This window comes from Sebastes fasciatus, chromosome 6 (assembly GCF_043250625.1).
Source record: "Sebastes fasciatus isolate fSebFas1 chromosome 6, fSebFas1.pri, whole genome shotgun sequence".
In the NCBI taxonomy this organism is placed as follows: Eukaryota; Metazoa; Chordata; class Actinopteri; order Perciformes; family Sebastidae; genus Sebastes; species Sebastes fasciatus.
In genome coordinates, this window is record NC_133800.1 from 1,186,044 (window position 1) to 1,207,603 (window position 21,560).

General features: G+C 40.1%; 1 protein-coding gene across 1 annotated transcript; it reads left to right on the plus strand.

Moving 5' to 3' along the window:
• The first annotated feature begins 1,474 nt into the window (after positions 1 to 1,474).
• On the plus strand, positions 1,475 to 21,073 carry ncaph (non-SMC condensin I complex, subunit H). Its single transcript, XM_074637054.1, has 18 exons — positions 1,475 to 1,609; positions 2,674 to 2,896; positions 3,080 to 3,170; positions 3,346 to 3,438; positions 4,599 to 4,716; positions 4,840 to 4,967; positions 6,620 to 6,809; positions 6,972 to 7,054; positions 13,099 to 13,283; positions 13,730 to 13,875; positions 14,306 to 14,412; positions 15,235 to 15,354; positions 17,794 to 17,901; positions 18,217 to 18,360; positions 18,683 to 18,793; positions 18,957 to 19,033; positions 19,445 to 19,520; positions 20,756 to 21,073. The coding sequence occupies exons 2-18, from the start codon at positions 2,679 to 2,681 to the stop codon at positions 20,813 to 20,815; spliced, it is 2,055 nt and encodes a 684-aa protein (XP_074493155.1). The 5' UTR covers positions 1,475 to 1,609; positions 2,674 to 2,678; the 3' UTR covers positions 20,816 to 21,073.
• Positions 21,074 to 21,560: the final 487 nt, after the last annotated feature.

The following is a 21,560-nucleotide window of genomic DNA, read 5'->3' on the forward strand; positions in this document are numbered from 1 at the left end:
TGTATCAAGTGTTTATGAGAGATATCAATTACGTTGTTAATACTTGTGCAGCTGCAGCATAAAGACACATCACTGCCTGGAGAAACAAATATTATATTATTTTCAGCCAAGTCAACAGTTAGAACATTCAGCACATAAAATGAGTCAGGGTTTTGGAGGTGCAAAATGTAAAACTTGAGATTGATGAAGTGTGAGAAGAGTGATTTATAAAACAGAATCAGGACATGATTGAATAGGCTTCAAATGAAAAGATAATAATAACACTTTATTAAATGCTATCGGTTTAGTAAAAGGGCTTTTTTTCATACTTTATTTCAAAAGTTCAATACAGTACATTCATAAACATGTTCAGATTTTTCATTACAAAAGATTCTGAAACTATATTTTACAGTATAAAATAATATACAAATAAATTATACAACAAATAAAATGTAAGGAAAGGAAAAGATGAATACAAACAAAATAAAAACAATAAAAAATATTCAAGGTCTGTTAAACAACTGGAATAAATTTGAAATGTCTAACAATCTAATAGTTTTTGCCAATTTATAATTTTTGAGTTTTAGGTTTTCAATCATTGTATCCTTTTAAGCCATATCATTTTATGTATATAATATTTTAATATATTTTGTAATATGTTTCTAGATATTAATCAAATTAATTATGTTAATCTAATCTGCCAAAAAACTGTGATTGTTAAAAGTGAGTAATAACTCAATCTTTGTTACTATGATGTGTTTTTCATGTTTTGAGAAGTTCTTCTGTAAATCCAACCAAAAAAAGAAAGCATGGAAAGAAGATGAGTTTAACAGAAAATGGGAAAAATGGATTAGGTATAGACATAAAGACATAAGCACTGTATAATTGTATTGTAAAAACTGTAAGTTATTGGAAAATGTTTTAATAAGAAAATAACCCTGAATACTGCATCATCAATTGTAAACTGAACCCCTCACTGCACTGTTGCAAGTTTCGTTTCTATATGTGTGTTTTATTTGTGTATGCAAAAAAGCAATAAAGAATAAAGTGACAAAAAAAAAAAAGAAAGCATGAAAACATTGTTTTTCCTTCCACGTGACTCATTCCATGACCACTTACACATAAAAACTGTCAATAACCTGATATTTTCAGGTGGAATTTCATTCATTTTCACTGTGCAATATAAGTTTCCACTTGTGCAGTTTTGTTAATAGTCTGTTTATTGTCAATACTATATATACTGCTCCTATTTTTTTATACTTCCTTCTAATAAATGGTTCATATTTTGTTACACTTTGTTTAGCTCTTTTTTTTCTGTGTTAGCTGATGCATCTTGTTTTTTGCACTATCCCCTTTGCTGCTGTACACTGCAAATGTCTCCACTGCAGGACTAATAAAGGAATATCTGATCTTATCTGATTGTAGCTCATTTTATATTATCTTATTCCAAACAACATGGCAGTGGGCGTGGTCTAACGTCATGACGTAGGCTGGTGTTACGTAAACCGTTCGGCGCAAAAATTCAAACGCTGTACAGGAAGTAGAGAAGTAGAGCTTCAGTGTGCTCTGTTCTCTGTCACACATTAGAACGAGAAGCCAGGGAGCCACGACGGATTTGACACATTTCGCGGTACGTTGAGAGGACCAACTAAGTTTAGTGGTAAAGTGTGTGTGTGTGTGTGTGTCAGTTAGCCGGTTAGCTAACAATGCTAGAGAAAGCTAATGCTAGCCGCAGCTAGCGGTGCTGCATGTAGAAGTAGCGGAGTTCACTGATCTGGCAGCGTTGGCTTGTTTTGTTTCTTTTCTTCCTGTTAACATGTTATTAGACAGTTTAGCAGATATGTTGTGTTAAGATCACGTTCCGGTTTCTCACAGAGGATATTAGAGTTAACTTCAATCGCTTTTTAACTAGGTTAACGTGAAGTTAACGTTATGAACCCGCTGGAGTCCTTTTGTTTCTGTGTGTGTCTGTTCTTCTAGTTCTAGCGATGTTAAGTTCGATCAGAACCGATGGACTATAGCTAACGTTACAGAGACGGAACCACAGAACAACCCTTTCTAAACCAAGCTGGATTAGAAAGTAACGTGACTGTGGGACTGACACCCTCTGTGGGTGGAACACGCTGATGGATTGGAGACAAAGACAAAGTGATTTGTTTTGACGAGATACATAATGTTATATATAATATATAATGAAAATATAACTGTGACATTTAGTGTTTAAAAACTGTTACAGGAAAAAAGCAAATTTAAAGTGAACTTAATCCTGTGGTATAAATGTATATTTGTGTTGAGAATCTCATTCATCCTCAACTTGAATCCTGATTGTGTTTACATCTGGCCATAACCTCTCTGTGTGTCAGCTCAATGGGAGTGAAGGGGGTCAAACTGGGATTTAAGATTCAAGTCTCTCCCACTGCAAGCCGTTTCATACAAAAAAAAGTAATATAAAATGCTGCATGTTGCTCTTGAAATCCCTTCCTTATAATTAACAACTTAGGTATGTTAAAATGTACATTATCATATAATACCCTGAAACACAATAACACAGTACAAGTAGTGAGATACAAATACTTTTCAGTGTGTGTGACATTCTACTTTATTTGTATCTTTCTAAACACTGAAATATGATCCCAGCTAGTTTTCTTGAAGGTGAAGTTGGACCTGTGTGATGGTGTGTTTCTCTGTGTCCAGCTAAGATGAGTGCAGCCTCCACACCGGTGTCCCGGGTTCGTCCAGGATGGACATCATCCTCCTTGAAGAACAAGGGTCTGTCCCCTGCAGCCTGCAGCACCCCGCTGCTGGCAGCCTTCCCCGGCAATGATGACGAGCAGGAACGACGTCAGCGCCGAAGGTCAAGAGTCATTGACCTTCAAACTGTCACCGACTCTTCCTTCAATGACTCTGCGTCTCATAGGTAAGCTGCAGAGATCACCGTGCTTCTGACTGTTTTCCGCATGACTTTGGTGACAGGGTGTCATGTAGTGTTTGTAGTGTTTGAGGGACGTTGATTTCCAATCATGGCTTTAACAGCCACTGTCTGTCTGTCCCGCTAATATGTATCTTGAGAGCTTAAAGATAATCTCTTTTTTGTATGCAGCGCCGCGGGGACTCCTGCTGCCGTGCCCAAGCTGTCAAATGCACAGATCTCAGAGCATTACTCCACCTGCATAAAGCTCTCCACTGAGAATGTGAGTACATGTGCACTGTGAGCATGCATGCATAGACAGATAGATATGTTTGACACATTTTCCCTGTGTTTTAAGATGTATATCTTATTATTCTTATTACTTTTGAAATAGAGAGTCTAAAAGCCTGAAAAGGAAAGTTCAAACATTGATGCATTTCTTTTTTTCTTTTTGGCAGAAAATCACCACCAAAAATGCCTTTGGTCTGCATCTGATTGATTACATGGCTGATATTCTCAAACAGAAGGATTCTGAGCTCACAAACTTCAAGGTTTGAGGTTTTTTTTTTAATCTGTTTTATGAGTCTTTCATAAATCCCTTGGTTCCCCAGAAGAATTAAAACTTTTGTCTAATTAAATGAAGTTGAATCAAATGCATCATACTTTATCTGCTGTAGCTATTTACCCAGTTTAACCTTGAAAAACCTAGAAACACAGACTTTGTAGTCGCCATCCAACAAAAAAATTGTAATTTTTCATTAAATCAGTTGGATGATAGCTGATTTATTTCGTAGAAACAGTGATCTAAATAAATTGCCTGGTCGGATATGCATAGGCATATTATATACACTCACCGGCCACTTTATTAGGTACACCTTTCTAGTACCGGGTGGTCTTCTGCTGCTGTAGCCCATCTGCTTCAAGGTTGGACGTGTTGTGCGTTCAGAGATGGTATTCTGCATACCTTGGTTGTAACGAGTGGTTATTTGAGTTACTGTTGCCTTTCTATCATCTCCAACCACTCTGCCCATTCTCCTCTGACCTCTGACATCAACAAGGCATTTCCGTCCACACAACTGCCGCTCACTGGATATGTTCTCTTGTTCGGACCATTCTCTGTAAACCCTAGAGATGGTTGTGCGTGAAAATCCCAGTAGATCAGCAGTTTTTGAAATACTCAGACCAGCCCGTCTGGCACCAACAACCATGCCACGTTCAAAGTCACTTAAATCCCCTTTCTTCCCCATTCTGATGCTCGGTTTGAACTTCAGCAAGTCGTCTTCACCACTGCTAGATGCCTAAATGCATTGAGTTGCTGCCATGTGATTGGCTGATTAGCTATTTGTGTTAACAAGCAATTGAACAGGTGTGCCTATAAAGTGGCCGGTGAGTGTATATGCCTATGCATGTCTGCCTGCAGGTCCTGAAAAAGTTTTACATTATCCTTTAAAGGTCTTGAATTGAGTGAAGTAGAGCGTTCAAGTCTTAAATTACGCTGTCTAGCACAGTGTTTTTATCTGATCTGATCCACTTACTCTGATAAAGTCTGCAGTATCCTGAGTGAACCTAATGAAAGCTGCAGACACGCTGTTACAGAAGTCTGAATGGATCGTTGAAATTATTGATAAAAGTAAGAAAGAAAATATGAGCAGTGAGTCATTCGACTTCACCCCTGGTGTCTGTGTGTGTCTGTGTGTGTCTCCTCCTGAAGGTGGCAGCTGGCACTCTGGATGCCAGTACAAAGATCTATGCCGTGCGGGTGGATGCTGTTCATGCTGATGCCTACAGGGTGCTGGGTGGCCTCGGGGCTGAGACCAAACCTGGAGAAGGTGAGAGCCTCAGCAACGTGACTTTCATTTGTGGACAGGACATGAGATGTAAATGGTGATCTACCCACATTGTTCCGTTATCTGAACACTGAAGTTTTCTACTTTTTGTTGGTGTATATACAGACCTCGGTCCGAAGGAGGAGGATAACGAAGGTGAAGTGATGGCCAAGCAGCCGAAGAAAAAGAGGCCTCCTAAGAGGACCGTAGAGCAGAACCTGAGCAACATCAACAGCGCCGAGAGGAAGTGTGAGGTACGGTGTTATCTTTACAGAACAATTTTAGCTCAAATCACACCCACCCCAGTTCTAACAGGACGGTAGTTGTGCTGTTGGATAGAATTCAGTTAGCAGCTTTATCACGTAATATGTAAGGGATAGTGTACAGTGAGTCTGTCATTGTTGTGAAATAAACCCCAACAGGGCGATGCCGCACATGGACCCCGACGCAAAGGGGGTTTATTTCACAACAGTGACCCGCTAGCTGTACATTATCTCGCTTATTACACGAGTACTTATTAAGAAATCAATAATTTGACACAAACACGGTCCTCCAGAGTCCAACATCAGAGCTGTATCCATAGCAACGGTCTGTTATAAAGAAATAACAGGCGGTAGAACGTCGTGATTGACCAATCAGAATCGAGTATTCAACAAAGCCGTGTAATAATGACATCTACTATCTTCTGTGTCATTAAATCTATTGCACTTGAATAATAACATTCCTCATTAATTCATGTGCTTGAAAGCTGCTCCATCCACATGAACCTTTTGAGGAAGTCAGGAACTAAACCTGTGTTTGAGCGGAGGAACTAGTTCCTGTACGAGTTACGGCTGTACATCAAACAAGTTGAAGCAACGGTACTGGTGGACAGTACTGGGCGGCGCTTGTGTCAATATTAGGAAGAGCGGTATACATCTCTTGAGCTTTATTCAATTTTAAAGTTATCTTGTCTACTTCCTGAGTAGTTAAAAAAGGGGGCTTTAAAGAGAGAGTGCGCTCAGGAGTTTTCAGTCTCCTTTTCCACCTCTATATTTCTCCTTTTTATTCACTCATTCCATCTAACTCCAACATGAGAGTCACACAACAGTAAATACCAACAACAACAGACACTGTGTTGTTGCCGTTTCCTCTTTTATGAAATTAGCATTTCAAACACCAACATCATTTTTGAATCCATCCACGGTCTGATTTGCCTAATTTTCACGGTTCTTCAGATGCGGTGGAGACGTGCAGACAGAAGTAGTTCCTCTTGTTTCATAGATCCTGGGACCTTTTGGTCAAACAGGGTCTATATGCTGACATTAGTCCCCTGCTTACCAAGACAAAAGGATGCACCAATCCCACTTTTTATCTTCTGATACTTGTTTTATTGTTTGATTGACACAGACGTGATGCCGGTTTGTTTGTTTAATATCTTGGTACATCCAGAGTAGAACTGACTAAGAAGGGTTAGTATCAGCACCAGTACTGATCTGGTGTATTGGATCAGTGCTTTGGTTCTATATTTTATACGTTTTGTATGCACTCATGTACAAAAGTGACTCAGTGTAAGCCAAGGCAACAGCCCTGCAGTTACAGTCTTAATTAAAGCTTCATAATCACCTGATATCCACTGAATGTCTGACTGATGACTGATAAGTTCATGTTTGATGATTAAAATGAATTATTAGATATGGGTCACTGAGCTATCATCTGAGGAGCATTGAGGGATTTATCTTTGTTCTCTGCCTCACCTTTCCAAACCCAACTGATCCTCCAGCTCAGATAACCAGAAGACATGAACATAAATGAAGGACGTTTTACTGTGAAGTCTGTTTCAGTGTCTGAGTATTTATGACCTTAGTACTGTTATCAGATGGCTGTGATAACACTCAACAATCAACTGTCCTTCTTCCCCTCCCAGGTGGACCCCATGTTTCAGCGGATGGCGTCATCCTTTGATGAGAGCAGCACGGCCGGCGTCTTCCTGTCGGTTCTCTTCAGTGAGAACAGTCGCTGTGAGCTGCTGTTTCCCTCCTACATGACCCTCCTGCAGTCCAGACCCTCACACTCTCCTCCACCCCCACAGGGAGTCCCTGCATCCCCGTTCATGGGTAAAAACACATTTAACAGGCCCAATTAATTTACATAAGCTGTGAGGTAGTCATTAAACTGTCCCATTAGGTGTCTGTCTGAACCTTAGTGCCACCTAGCTGTGTCGTAGTCCTCGGCAGAGATTCTAACCCTCCCAGCTTTCTGTGTTGTGTTTCTTCCAGCCAGACTGCAGTGCTGCAAGGAGAAGAGCTCCATCTGCCCCTCGCTGCAGGACTTCTCCTTCACTAGCTGGAACCCTGAGCAGGTCAGACAAACCTTTTAACCACCAACCTGATATTATTAATTCATCTGATGGAAATCTTTAATTTTTCTCACATTAAGTGGTAATAAACCAGCAATTCCTATTAAAAGTTTACCATCGTTGATGTGGAGAAGAAACGCAGTATCAACCGTACAGAAACGTTTGATCCTTTTATTGTTTAGCATGTTCTCTTAACGTTTCTAGTTTTAATATCCAAGTTGTTCTATAAGACTGTATGACCAGCTTGGTGCTGACGTGAGGCTATATTGAGTGGAGAAACAGAGATGAAAATCCGTTGCATGCAGGCATTTTGGCGTGTTGTTTCACGGTTTGAGGAACAGGCGAATAGTTCTTGGACATTTACAATGTGTGCACAATTATTAGGCAAGCTGTATTTTTGAAGATTCATTTTATTATTGAACAACTACATTGCTCTGTCAATCCAAAATGTTTTTTTTTGTTTTTTTTCAACAATATTTTTAGCATGCTTTTAAACACAAACACCGACAAAACCAATAATAAATCAACACACAGTGGCCACAATAACTAAACACCAGATTTAGATCCCTAACACACAGTATACATAGCACATAATATATTCAAAGAGATGACTGTACACAATCACATAAGTGGTTGAAAATATCAAAGCATCTATGTATATATATGTATAAGGATAAGGAGGTGCTCAGTCCGTACAGTGTATCGCAATCGGCACTGATGCAACAACAAAACATTTTAAGAAAAGTAAGAAAAAACAAACAAAATAAAATAAATAAGTCAGAAAATAAATATCTCGCCTTACGACCCAAAAATGGCACTTAGCGAATTTTCAATATTGCAATCTATCAGACCCTTTAGTTCAATATTGCAATCTATCAGACCCTTTAGTTCAATATTTGTAAGTTTTTCACCAGCATATTTAAAAAAGGATGTCCAAGTCTTAAAGAAATCACCCGTTAGATATTCCATTGATATTAGCTCAAATATAAGTCTATACCACTCCACAATTGTTGGTGTTTTTTTTTTCACTAATATTTTCATTGGGTTTTCTTATTTTCACAAACACAATAAGAATAAAGAAAAGAAAAAAAACAACAACAACAAACACTGGTACAGCTCAGATAAAAAAAAAAGTATATAGGAGGTCATAGGAAATAGTCCATAGTGCAGGGAAGTCACAGGATATATGAGTTCATGTTCAAGAGACTCCTTGTGAGATAATGGAAGAGAGTTCGGGTCCAATATAATTCAGATAGGGTTGCCAGATATTATGGAACTGATCTACTTTGGTATGTATAACATTTGTGAGATATTCCAAAGGGACCATCTCAAATATCACTTTTCGCCAGCCTTGTACAGAGGGTTTCTTATCACTGATCCACTGTAGTAAAATATTTTTTCTAGCAGCAAATGTAAGAATGTTATATAACCTTTTGTTGGCTGCAGTAATTATATTTGTACTTGGGATTCCTAAAATCAGAGACATTGGATTAATTTCTAAATCCTTATCAAATATCTTTTCCATTTGACATACTATTTCAGACCAGTACTTCTGTAATTTATGACACGGCCAAAGGCAATGGGTTAAGGTACCTATTTCGGTTTTACATTTGAGAAAGTGAGGGGTCAAAAAAATGCCTGCGATTAGGGGATATATGTATTCTATGTATAATTTTAAATTGGATTGCTTTCGTCCGGGTACAGATGGATATCTTTTTGGCATGACTCCAAATATCTTCCCATGTCTCATCATAAATAGTCACTGACAGTTCCTTCTCCCACACACTCCTAATCCTCTGTGTATTTGTAGTATACTTGCCATTCATTAAATTATATAGCAAACTCAGACACCTTCATTGGTGGTTGAAACAGCATTTTCTCAACAACAGAAACCTCAGGATGATCTATAATATATCTATATATATATAGATATATATCTATATATATCTTTATATATATAGATATATATAGATATATATCTATAATGCCTTATTTGTAAAAAAAAACTAAAGAAATCTTGTTTTGGGAGTTGGTATTCCTTTATCAATTGTTCAAATGACATGAGACTATTATCTGAAAGTAAGTCTCCCAATTTTGTAATATTTTTATTGTTCCATTGTCAGAAACCAGAATCCAATATCCCTGGCAAAAATTCAGGGTTGTTAATTATTGGGGTAAGTGTGGAAGTTAATTTGGACCTCTCCTCCAGACGACGGACTGATCGCCATGCCTTTAATAAATTGATAGTTATTGGATTTATACAATTATTTCTTATGTCCTTAAAATTCTTAAAAAATAATAAATCCTGTAGTCTACGCTGGGACAATGATGCTTCAATGTTCAGCCAAGCAGAAGATGCCTCATCTTTCACCCATTCAGATATAAATCTCAAGTGAGCACACAGCTGGTATACTTTGATATTTGGCAGGTCTAAACCACCCATTGAACCCGGCATTTGTAGAACTGACATTTTGAGTCTAGGTCTACGTTTGCTCCATATGAAATAGCTGAGCCAGCTATTCAAATCTTTAAGAACCCTATTCGAAAACAATATGGGAATCATTTGAATGGGATAAAGTAACCTAGGTAACACATTCATCTTTATCAGGGCTATACGTCCTAACCAAGAAACAGGAAATGAGTTCCAACGCTCTAAATCTTGCCTTATTTTACCAAATAAAGGGACAAAGTTGGCTTTATACAACTGATTAAATGATGGGGTAATAAAAATACCTAAATAGACTAATCCTGCAGGAGACCATTTGAATGGGAAGGATGGGACAGTATTAGGTATAGTAGTTAGAGTACCCAGGGGCATAGCTTCTGATTTGCTTAAATTAATCTTAATTCCAGAGAATTTGCTAAACATGTTAATCACCTTAATGAGGGCTGAAACTGATGTCTCAGGGTCAGTTAGAAAAACCAGGACGTCGTCAGTATACAATGTTATCTTGTGACATATCTCTCCAACCTCCAAACCACATATTGAGGGCTCTCTTCTAATGGCCTCAGCCAGTGGCTCAATGGCCAATGCAAACAGGAGAGACGATAGAGGGCAGCCCTGTCTAGTTCCTCTATGTGTACTAAAATACTCTGATCTAAGTCCATTAGTCATAACCGCAGCTTGAGGATCATTATAAATGATTTCAACCCATTTCACAAAATTATTACCAAGACCAAATTTTTCTAATGTGTAAAAACACAATCCAAAATGTTAATAAACATCAAACCTGAATATTTAAGAAAGTAAAAAGTGAGGTTTTGGCTTTCTTAGGAGAATATCTATGTGTGCACAATTATTGGGCAACTATTAGTGTGCACAATTATTATGCAACTAAATGAAAAACGAAAATGTTCCCACCTCACTTGTTTATTTTCATCTGTTAAAGTGAGAATAATAAACAAACAACTCAAAATTTACAAATAAACATTTCAGAAAAAAAATCAGTGACCAATGTAGCCACCCTTCTTTTCAATAACAGTCATAAGCCTTCAATTCATGGAGTCTGTCAGTTTCTTGATCTGTTGACGATCAACTTTTTCTGCAGCAGCAACCACAGCCTCCCAGACACTGTTCAGAGAGGTGTACTGTTTTCCTTCACCGTAAATCTCCCGTTTAAGAAGGGCCCACAAGTTCTCAATAGGGTTTAGGTCAGGTGAGGAAGGGGGCAATGTCATTATTCTTTCATCATTAAGGCCTTTACTGGCTAGCCATGCAGTGGAGTGCTTTGATGCATGCGATGGAGCATTGTCCTGCATAAAAATCATGGTCTTCTTGAAAGATGCAGACTTTTTCCTGTACCACTGCTTGAAGAAAGTGTCTTCTAAAGACTGGAAGTAGGTTTGGGAGTTGATTTTGAGTCCATCTTCAACCCGAATAGATCCAACTAGCTCATCTTTAATAACACCAGCCCATACCAGTACCCCACCTCGCTGGCGTCTGAGTCGAAGTGGAGCTCTGTGTCCGTTACTGATCCAGCCACGGGCCCATCCATCTGGTCCATCAAGAGTCACTCTCATATCATCAGTCCATACAACCTTTGAAAAATCTGTCTTCAGATATTTCTTGGCCCAGTCTTGACCTTTCAACTTATGTGTATTGTTCAGTGGTGGTCGGGTTTCAGCCTTCCTTACCTTGGCCACATCTCTGAGCACTGAACACCTTGTACTTCTGGGCTCTCCAGGTAGGTTGCAGTTCTGGAATATGACAGCACTGGAGGATAATGGGTTCCTGGTAGCTTCACGTTTGATTCTTCTCAAATCTTTGGCAGTTAATTGGCATCTTTTTTTCTCAACACTTTTCTTGCGACCCTGTTGACTATTTGCAACAAAACGTTTGATGGTTCTGTGATCACGCCCCAATATCTTAGCAATTTCCAGAGGGCTGCATCCCTCTGAAAGACTTTTTACAATTTTTGACTTTTCAGTGTCAGTTTAAGCTCTTTTTTGGTCCATTTTGCCTGAGGAAAAGAAGCTGCCTAATAATTATGCACACCTTGATATAGGGTGTTGATCTCATTAGGCCACACCCTCCCTCATTACACAAATACACATCACCTGATATGCTTAAATCCAATAAGCATTCAAGTTTGTACAGCTTGGAGTTGGAAAAAATACGCATAAAAATGATGATAGGGTCAAAATACTCACTTGCCTAATAATTGTGCACACAGTGTAGGTGAAACATTGGGGCAATGGTCTGCTAATGTCACTCTGCTCTTTGATGTGGTGGTGGACCCTCCATCCTGCAGGTCAGACTAATTGTTAAACTTGCCTGTATTCATAGATTTTGCACTTTACTTTGTTCACACTTATTATCAACAATATTTTGCCATACAGCTGGACTGTAAGCAGCAGGTGTCAAAGTCTGAAAAGGCATTGAGTTTAGTTTCCTCAAAAAAAATCTGTGGGGTGGTCAGGCGTCGATCTTCCAACATTGGTCGAATAGTTTCCGGTGATAATTATCGAATATTATTTTTGTCTGAAATGCCAATCCCTAATTGTGCTGCAGGAGGCTGTTGAATCCTTTTTAGTGGAATTTCAGTCAACACCATCAGAATGAGAGCAAATACTGTCCCTACTGCTGGCTACAGTAGCTAGGAAGACTTTTCATTGGTTAATCCATCCATCCATTTATGCTGCTTAACCAGGTCACATTATTATATCATTAGAAATAGTTGTTATATACTGCTGGGAGTACTGAAAGATGTGATATAATGATAAATAATTGTAGGCCATATTGTCCCTACTGGTTTTCTATCGACATACTTTCATACTCTGATTGTAAAAAGGTATTAAATGACATTCTATATGGCACTGAAAATGTCTTAAATGTAACTTGTTGAACCCTGTTGGTAGAAACCCAAAGCTGAAAATGTGACCCAGTTATATTAACGTCATAACGGCATTTCAAAGTCGAACTGTAGCTACAACTGGCTGCAAATTTCCCCACTGATGGACTAATAAAGGAATATCTTATCTTATCTTAGCGAGGTTTGTAAAAGGCGTCTTTGTTCCAGTACATACGTTAGCTGTCACTTTTAATTTTAAATTCAGTTCCACGTGAAAAAATATGAAATATTCAATCTATATTGACCTGTTAAAATTCAAATCAAAGTAGTTTGCCTTGTGGTCCAGCAGAGGGTGCTCTTAAAATTCACTATCAGCTTGACCTGTTGATCTGTCCATGAACTAAGCAAATATATAAAATGGAGGAGGACACTAGTTTTGGTTTCTACACTGGTGGCAGGGTGGGGTGGGTCAGGAGCTCAAACATCTTTTTGAACATTAAAGCATGTAATCATGTTCTAGTAGAAACCCAAAATACAAGAATGAACCTGGAAATAAGCATATTAGGTCTTCTTTAAAATGTGCTCGTCAACATGCAGTAAAGACTACAGTTTGGACCGATTTACCATCCAGGAATCTTCTCTGGGATGGCAGCTTAGGATCTTCTTCTATCCACATGGTTTTAAATCAGCTGTACTAAGTCTTATTCAAAGAGACTGTCGGATCCCAGCTGACTGAGACTGTACGTCTTCTTTCAGACCATGAATCAGCTGTTGGAGAAAATGAAGCAGGGCGAACACGTGTTTGATGTGAACGCTGATCCCGGGCCAGAGCCTGAAGACGATGACTGCCCTGACTTTGACGCCGACTACGAGGAGGGACTTGGTGACTGTGAGGAGAAATCCAAGGAGGGTTGTGAGGCCTCTGGCTCCGGCAAAGGAAGGTAAGATCATGGATTGTAGGGCAGTTGATCAGTTTGTCTTCTGCTGAGAGGTGGAGGAATGCAGACCTTCTGATTAATGGATTTTTCTCTTGTTTGTTTTTAAATAGTTTCTAAAGTCTCAGGCTCAAGTTTCTTTCTCTTCACCCTCCCACTACTCTTTAATGCTGTCTGTACCTTGTGTTAGGATGAGATAATGGCCTCCATTAAGTTCTTTACAGGAAAATAGCCTCCTCTAAATGCCTGCTTAAACTTGCAGGTTTGAAATGCATTATGTAACCATGGGGGTAAAGTAATTGCATTGCCTATTATCACCAGGAGAGTAGGTATTAATTCATTCAGCCGTACTGAATGGGTCAAACTCTTCCAGCCTCCAGTAGCAGAAGGCTGATTTGTGTCTGTGCCTGCTGGTTTGAATGGTTCCTCACACTGGTGTGATGGTGGTACAGGGATGTGATTCCCATTGGAGAGGGAGACATCACCACGATGTGTCTGCAGCTGTCCTCTCAGCCCAGGGAGTACTCCTACTTCAGCCCCAGGACCATGGCCACGTGGGCTGGACCCGGCTACTGGCAGTTCAAGCCGAAGCACAAGTGTGAGTGAAAATCATAGTTTAACACATCATTAGAGGCAAGTGAGAAGTAAGTTCCCTTGAGCAAGAAATGTTACTTCTTATTATTTGTCCATGTACTTGTGTACTATGTGCTATACCATTGTAATAAACCTATATTTTGCTCTTTTATTTATTGTGATGAGAGTTAATGTAGCCTCAACCAGCTGTATATCCTCTTTGTGCCGTCTTCATGTGGAGCTCACCAGGCTGTTTCTAGTTTATTACATTTAATGTCATAAAGCAGAGATGTGTTTGGGTGCTGTGTTATACTGCAGCATAATGTAGGCACATTAGGTTTATTTTGTGTTTCCATATTTTCTCTCTAACAGTCAAGATGATGGTTGAATGTGTGCAGAGTAACAATTATCTGTGTCATCTGTCTGCCTGTTTTCATCTTCTTCTTCTTCTGCAGTGGACCATTTGCCTGACAAGGAGACGCGTAAAAGGAAGCCCAAGAAGACCTTTGAAATAGACTTCAATGATGATGTCAACTTTGACACCTTCTTCCGCACCACCAGAGTAAGAACCCTCGTTGCTGCTGTCGCTCCAAACACAATATATTCACAGCTGGGGAGTGTCATCTGGTAGAAATGGTGCCTGATGTTTAGTGCTTAGTATTAAAGGAATTGTGTGACATATATGCTTTCTTGCCAAGAGTTGTGTGAGAAGATTCCTACCACTCCTAGCTGTACGGTAAATATATAGCTAGAGCCAGCAGTCAGATTAGCTTGGCATAAAACCTGGAGACAGGGAAACAGCCAGCCTGGTTCTGTCCAGAAGTCAGAAAATCTCATCAATTAATACATGTTTGTTCAAATTAAACGCTACGTGTTAATTAGTGAGCTTTCGAGGTGCTGGCAGGCAGATATTGTTTCCTTTGGACAGATGTTTGGCACCTCTGGTTGTAGTAGCCATAGCAACACAGCATTCAGCACTTGGGGAAATATTTTGATGCCCAGTTACCAACCCTGGCACTCTTTTATGTCTCAGCCTGACATTAGTTGTTGGTGAACCAGCATGAATTTGTAATCATGAATTCTACATAACTACACAGCTCTGGGAACTATTGCACTTCTTGTTATGTGTCTGTATGCCCACAGGATGGTCATGGTCTGACTATAAATCTAATCCAGCATGTTTGAGTAGATGCAGATAAAGGAGCAGTGTGATAGTTTGAGCTAATACACCACATTGTGAACATTTTATCAACATGTCTGATCTGAGCACAGGATCCAGCTCATATCTCCACAATACATATGAAACAACTACAGTTTTAGCTCTAGTGTGTAGGTAATGTTGAAATGTGAACTGAATGTGACACTGTGTGCTTTCCCTTCTCAGGCTGCCACTACCAACAGCAAGTCTGCCCTCAGTGCCAGCAATAAGAAAACAACTCTGCCAGCAGACTTCCAGTTTCCCCCTGAGACGCTGTCCCAGCTCAGCCTCAAACCCTCCAGCTCGGTGAGTCCTCATCATTACTGCTGTCAGCTGACGGGGCTGGTGTACCACGTCCACAAACACAGACGTCCTCTTCAGCACTGATATAGAGAGCCGAAGTCCCGCCCCTTCAGGTGGACACCATTGGACCTTATTTTCAAAAAAATATCAACGGTAGTCAACTAAGAGAGATCTTTTTTTTTATCCTGTTTGAATTGCTCCATGAATCACACAGACAATGTTTGTACATTTAAAACATCATTTTGCAAGTCAAGATAGTCTCAGTTTGTCCTAAGTTTGTCGTAGTATCATTTAGTTTAGTGTGAAACTGCTCAGTGAACTACATCTCTCGTCATCACCAACACTAGCTAGCTAGCTCACTTAGCTATGCTCCACGTCACCAACACTAGCTAGCTAGCTAACTTAGCTATGTTCCACGTCACCAACACTAGCTAGCTAACTTAGCTATGTTCCACGTCACCAACACTAGCTAGCTAGCTAACTTAGCTATGCTCCACGTCACCAACACTAGCTAGCTAGCTAACTTAGCTATGCTCCACGTCACCAACACTAGCTAGCTAACTTAGCTATGTTCCACGTCACCAACACTAGCTAGCTAACTTAGCTATGCTCCACGTCACCAACACTAGCTAGCTAGCTAACTTAGCTATGCTCCACGTCATCAACACTAGCTAGCTAACTTAGCTATGTTCCACGTCACCAACACTAGCTAGCTAACTTAGCTATGTTCCACGTCACCAACACTAGCTAGCTAGCTAACTTAGCTATGCTCCACGTCACCAACACTAGCTAGCTAGCTAACTTAGCTATGCTCCACGTCACCAACACTAGCTAGCTAGCTAACTTAGCTATGTTCCACGTCACCAACACAAGCTAGCTAACTTAGCTATGCTCCACGTCACCAACACTAGCTAGCTAACTTAGCTATGTTCCACGTCACCAACACTAGCTAGCTAGCTAACTTAGCTATGCTCCACGTCACCAACACTAGCTAGCTAACTTAGCTATGCTCCATGTCACCAACACTAGCTAGCTAACTTAGCTATGTTCCACGTCACCAACACTAGCTAGCTAACTTAGCTATGCTCCACGTCACCAACACTAGCTAGCTAACTTAGCTATGTTCCACGTCACCAACACTAGCTAGCTAACTTAGCTATGTTCCACGTCACCAACACTAGCTAGCTAGCTAACTTAGCTATGCTCCACGTCACCAACACTAGCTAGCTCACTTAGCTATGTTCCACGTCACCAACACTAGCTAGCTCACTTAGCTATGTTCCACGTCACCAACACTAGCTAGCTAACTTAGCCATGTTCCACGTCACCAACACTAGCTAGCTAACTTAGCTATGTTCCACGTCACCAACACTAGCTAGCTAACTTAGCTATGTTCCACGTCACCAACACTAGCTAGCTAGCTAACTTAGCTACCACGTACAGATGAAGCGTTATCATAGCTGATGTGTTCTATCAGTGACTCTTGATGTGTTCTATCAGTGACTCTTGATGTGTTCTATCAGTGACTCCTGATGTGTTCTATCAATGACTCTTGATGTGTTCTATCAGTGACTCCTGATGTGTTCTATCAGTGACTCCTGATGTGTTCTATCAGTGACTCTTGATGTGTTCTATCAGTGACTCCTGATGTGTTCTATCAGTGACTCCTGATGTGTTCTATCAATGACTCTTGATGTGTTCTATCAATACTCCTGATGTGTTCTATCAGTGACTCCTGATGTGTTCTATCAGTGACTCCTGATGTGTTCTATCAGTGACTCCTGATGTGTTCTATCAGTGACTCTTGATGTGTTCTATCAGTGACTCTTGATGTGTTCTATCAGTGACTCTTGATGTGTTCTATCAATACTCCTGATGTGTTCTATCAGTGAGGAAGAGAAAGGAGGATCAGAGGTGTTGCTGGTGTGAGTTCATCCCAGTAGGAAACACTCGGACATCGTAGCTTCAGAGAGAGAGAGACGTCATTACCACACTTTAGGCTGTGTCGTCTTTCTAATGACGTATTTTCTCAGTCAACAGTTTTACTACAAACTGAGACTTGATATATTATATTTTAAATGTACAAACATCATATGTGTGATTCATGGAGCACTTCAACAGGGATCCAAACTATATTTTTCACTCTCCGTTGACTACCGTTCATATTTTCTGAAATAAGGTCCCATGGTGGTCACAGGAAGACTTCACCTCTCTATGAGCCCAATGTTGGCTGAATTATGAAATCATTATCAATTCAGTCCCACAAACAATGTACACACACAAAAAGGTACAGTAATCACATAATTCTCATTTATACTAAATTAGACTTTTCACATAATTCAGACGTGCTACAGTCACCACATAATGTGCCCTACCTGTAACTAAATCAAGATGATGTGTTGTGTTAGGAAGGAAGGATATATTTGTTTTTGTTACCTCTAGTTGAGTCAAGAAGGCCAGAAGAGGCTGTCCGGAGAGCTCGGAGAAGGCATCGGAGACTACGACTACAACAATGCCAACGACACCGCCAACTTCTGTCCAGGTCTTCAGGTCTGAACTCCACCTTTTCATTAACAGACCTTCTTTATCTCAGCAGCTTTAAGATAGTCTAGATATTGTATGTCTTTGAGTTAGTGTGGTTAGATGTGTACAGCATGGCCCTGTGTGGTGTCTTGGTGATACCTGGTGGATTCACAGATCATCTGTGACTGAGGGAGAATCTTTAGTGCCTATTCAGTTCAGTTTACCGGTGATGGATAAGCCCCTGTTGTTCCACAGCTTGTGTGATAGATGGAGGATTGTCATCAACAGTTAAAACTGATCAGGAACCACATGTCAAATGTCTTTGTCCGTCTTCCTCTTCAGGGGGGTGACAGTGATGATGATGTGGAAGGGTTTGCTGGTTCAGACGACACACAGCCTTCAGGTGACGGTATACCTCCGCTCTCACCAGATGGAGAGGGCATCTCGACTTACGGGGAGGAGGATCTGGTACCTGAACCACACAGGGTGAGGAACACCAGGTTTTAGTGTGGGGGGGTCTTTAAGCATCTTTCTGCTCAGAAGCTCCTCTCATCTTATTTTTACCACAATTTTCACAACAGTGGCTGCACTTAAAACTATCTTCTGATGTTTCTACCTAACAGTACACTTGTAGTGACATTACTATTAATCCAGAGTTACTGACCTCCATTACAGTCAGTAAGAAAACACTCACTGTAGGAAACCTGAGTGGGGGGGGACTGGGGCCACATTGACACCAAAGATTGATTTTATAAGTGTTTTCTAAGTTTTTGTTAGCAGTTTTACATACTTGTAATTGTGTTTGTAGGTCAACAAGATTGAGATCAATTACGCTAAGACGGCAAAGAAAATGGACATGAAGAGACTCAAGAACGGCATGTGGACTCTTCTGACCGAAAGCCCAGGAAAACCCACAGAGGTAAATAGTACTGATGGCCGAGTAGCAGCTTCTTCTGTCTGCAGGTGTATATACTGTATATACGATGATAAATCCATCAGTTTGGTGTACAGCACTCAGAGATGTACCTGTGTTTATCTGTTGGTAGCGGTCTGTATTAGTTGTGCCTTCATGTTCCTTACAGGAGGCGGATACTGTGGAGAAAGAAGAGGTGTGTGGGGAGAAAGTCTTCAGTCAGACCACAAAGACGCTGCTTCAAAGGTACCAGCAGGCCTCCTACCACGCGTGCCACGGCACAGAACTATTGAGGAATAATGATGACTGGATAGTACTCACCAATACATGTACAGATTTACACTGTTGTTGGGATGGATCAGGCTTTCTACGTACATAAACACTGTCTCTTGTCCAATATGTCTGTGTTCTCGTGAAGAATGAATCTCACCTGTAGAGTCACCTTGCCTCATTTGATAAGTATATTACAATCTTCCATGAAGATTTGACGGGGAAAGTTTTACATTTATCCTGACGGATATGCACCATTTGAACCGTGCTGTGAAGCAGCTAGCAGCACAACTAAAACTAAGGCTTCCTTAAAGGTTTGAACAGCATGACTGGCGGAATGTAACGTCTATTGTGTCTCTCTCTCTCTTTCTCTTTGTGGTGGTCCAGATTACCAAACACGATGGCTCAGAACCTGTCGGTGCCTCTGGCTTTTGTCGCTCTGCTTCATCTTGCCAATGAAAAGGTGAGTGTTGTTTTATGGCTGGATGTTTGTGAGGCTAAAAGGAAATGACATTGTTGTTTAAGTCATTGGAGAGAAAAAAATCTCCTCTGTGGTTGCTGGACAAGAAATAGTGGTAACATAGCCTTCAGATTTGGTTGTGATGAAACCAATGATTCAGATTTAACAGGTTCATTAGTGAGCTTTAGAGGTGAAGGCAGATTCTGTTCCCTTTGGACTGAGCCAGGCTAGCTGTTGTTTACGTGCTACGTGGCTTTAGCTTCATCTTTAGTGTACAGACCTGAGTGGTATCTGTCTCCTCATCTACCTCTCTGCTAGAGTGTCTCTCTATTCCTCTATGTTTAACATCAAACCCGATATGAAATCTAAATCCCAGGTTCTATCTCGTTTCCATTATTTGATCCTCCTAAAGCAATATGAGGTGTACCAGAAATACTCAACACTGATGGGTCACTGTTGCTGGTGAAACTAACAAAACTGGGTTCAACTGACTATGAAGAATCATTATAAAATAGCTGCTCTAAGTGTGATAATACACTCAAAGCTGTCTTGTATGAAAACTATTGTACATGATTAATACGTTACTGTAATGTATTCTGCTGCTCATAGTAGTGTTGTTCACCTTAAATGAATCCTCCTCCATTAGACATTACATGGAATACTTCAAACTAAGAAGGTAGAAGGACTTTGAAAGGAAATTGTTAGGGCTGCACGATTATGGCCAAAATGATAATCAGGATTATTTTGATCAATATTTAGATCACGGTTATTTATCATGATTATTCATTAATTTTAGCGACAGCAAATTTGTATTACTGCACTTTCCCATTAAAATAAACCGAGTGCTGTTTTCATGTTCATGCTGTGTTACATTCCTGTTAATGTACAAATTAGGGCTGCACCATGCTGGAAAAAACTGACATTGCAATATTTTTATACCCCTGCAACAACGAAGTCGGCAATATGAATAAATACAGGAATATTCACCCTACCCTTTTGCTAGCTATATTTTAAAGTTAAATGCATCAATCTGGTGCACTTTGAGAGCAAAATGATCAACATTAAGAGGCTAAATAAACTATTTTGTGCTCTTAATTGGATCATAAAAACATTGGTTTTATAGATAATATCTATCCCCAAAGTGAAGTCAAAACATCTGGATCACTAGCTGGTGGCTGTTAGTTTAGGAAGCACTTGATTTGATGTACAATGTAGAATATGTTTTGTTTGTTTTGCAGAACTTGGAGCTGGTGAAGGTTGATGACATGTCAGATATCATCATCAGACAAGGCCACTGAGGAGCAATGAATGATGGGATGTATGTATACTATCTGATGTATCTCTGTCACACTCGCTTGCTTAGATTTGATCATGTTTTTATTCATTTTCTAAATGTTCAAAAGTCCAGTCTGCCTCTATTATTATAGCGTTTGTCTTTCCTTTTTATTCTGTTTTTCATTTCATTCTGTACTATTGATCTTTATCCTGCGTGTAGATAATTTAACCACCGCACGAAATCTGTATATTGTCAAAAGAAATAAAATCCTTTTTCTAAAGCCTGCTGTAGAGGTTCTTTCTAAATTATTGAGTTCATGTTTTGTTCATGTGGTATTTTTAGCTCACCTGCTGATGCCTGCCAGGCAAATTGTTTTCCAGAATAGACATAATGGTTTGGATTATTTTTAGCTGCCAGCAGAAGTTGTCTGACAGGACAGCAGATAATGAACAGCGTTCAGGCCTCACCTCCACCACCTCCACCCTCCCAGATAGAGGTGGAACCAGTTGGTCGGGGCTCTGGGTGGGACTCGCTATGACATCAGCATAAAGTCAAGGAGCTGCAGGACAGGGAGGAGTCCCGGCTGCTCATCATTATCAGCTCCTCACATCTTTATCTCAGACGATTGGATCTGTGCTGCTCATGTTATCGTGTTGAGGAATGAGCTGGTCTAGAGTAGACCACCATCAGCAAGACAACAGCATGAAGAGAGTTCTTCTCCTGTGATGGATGGATCAGTGTGACCTGAGAGTGGAATGATCCAACAT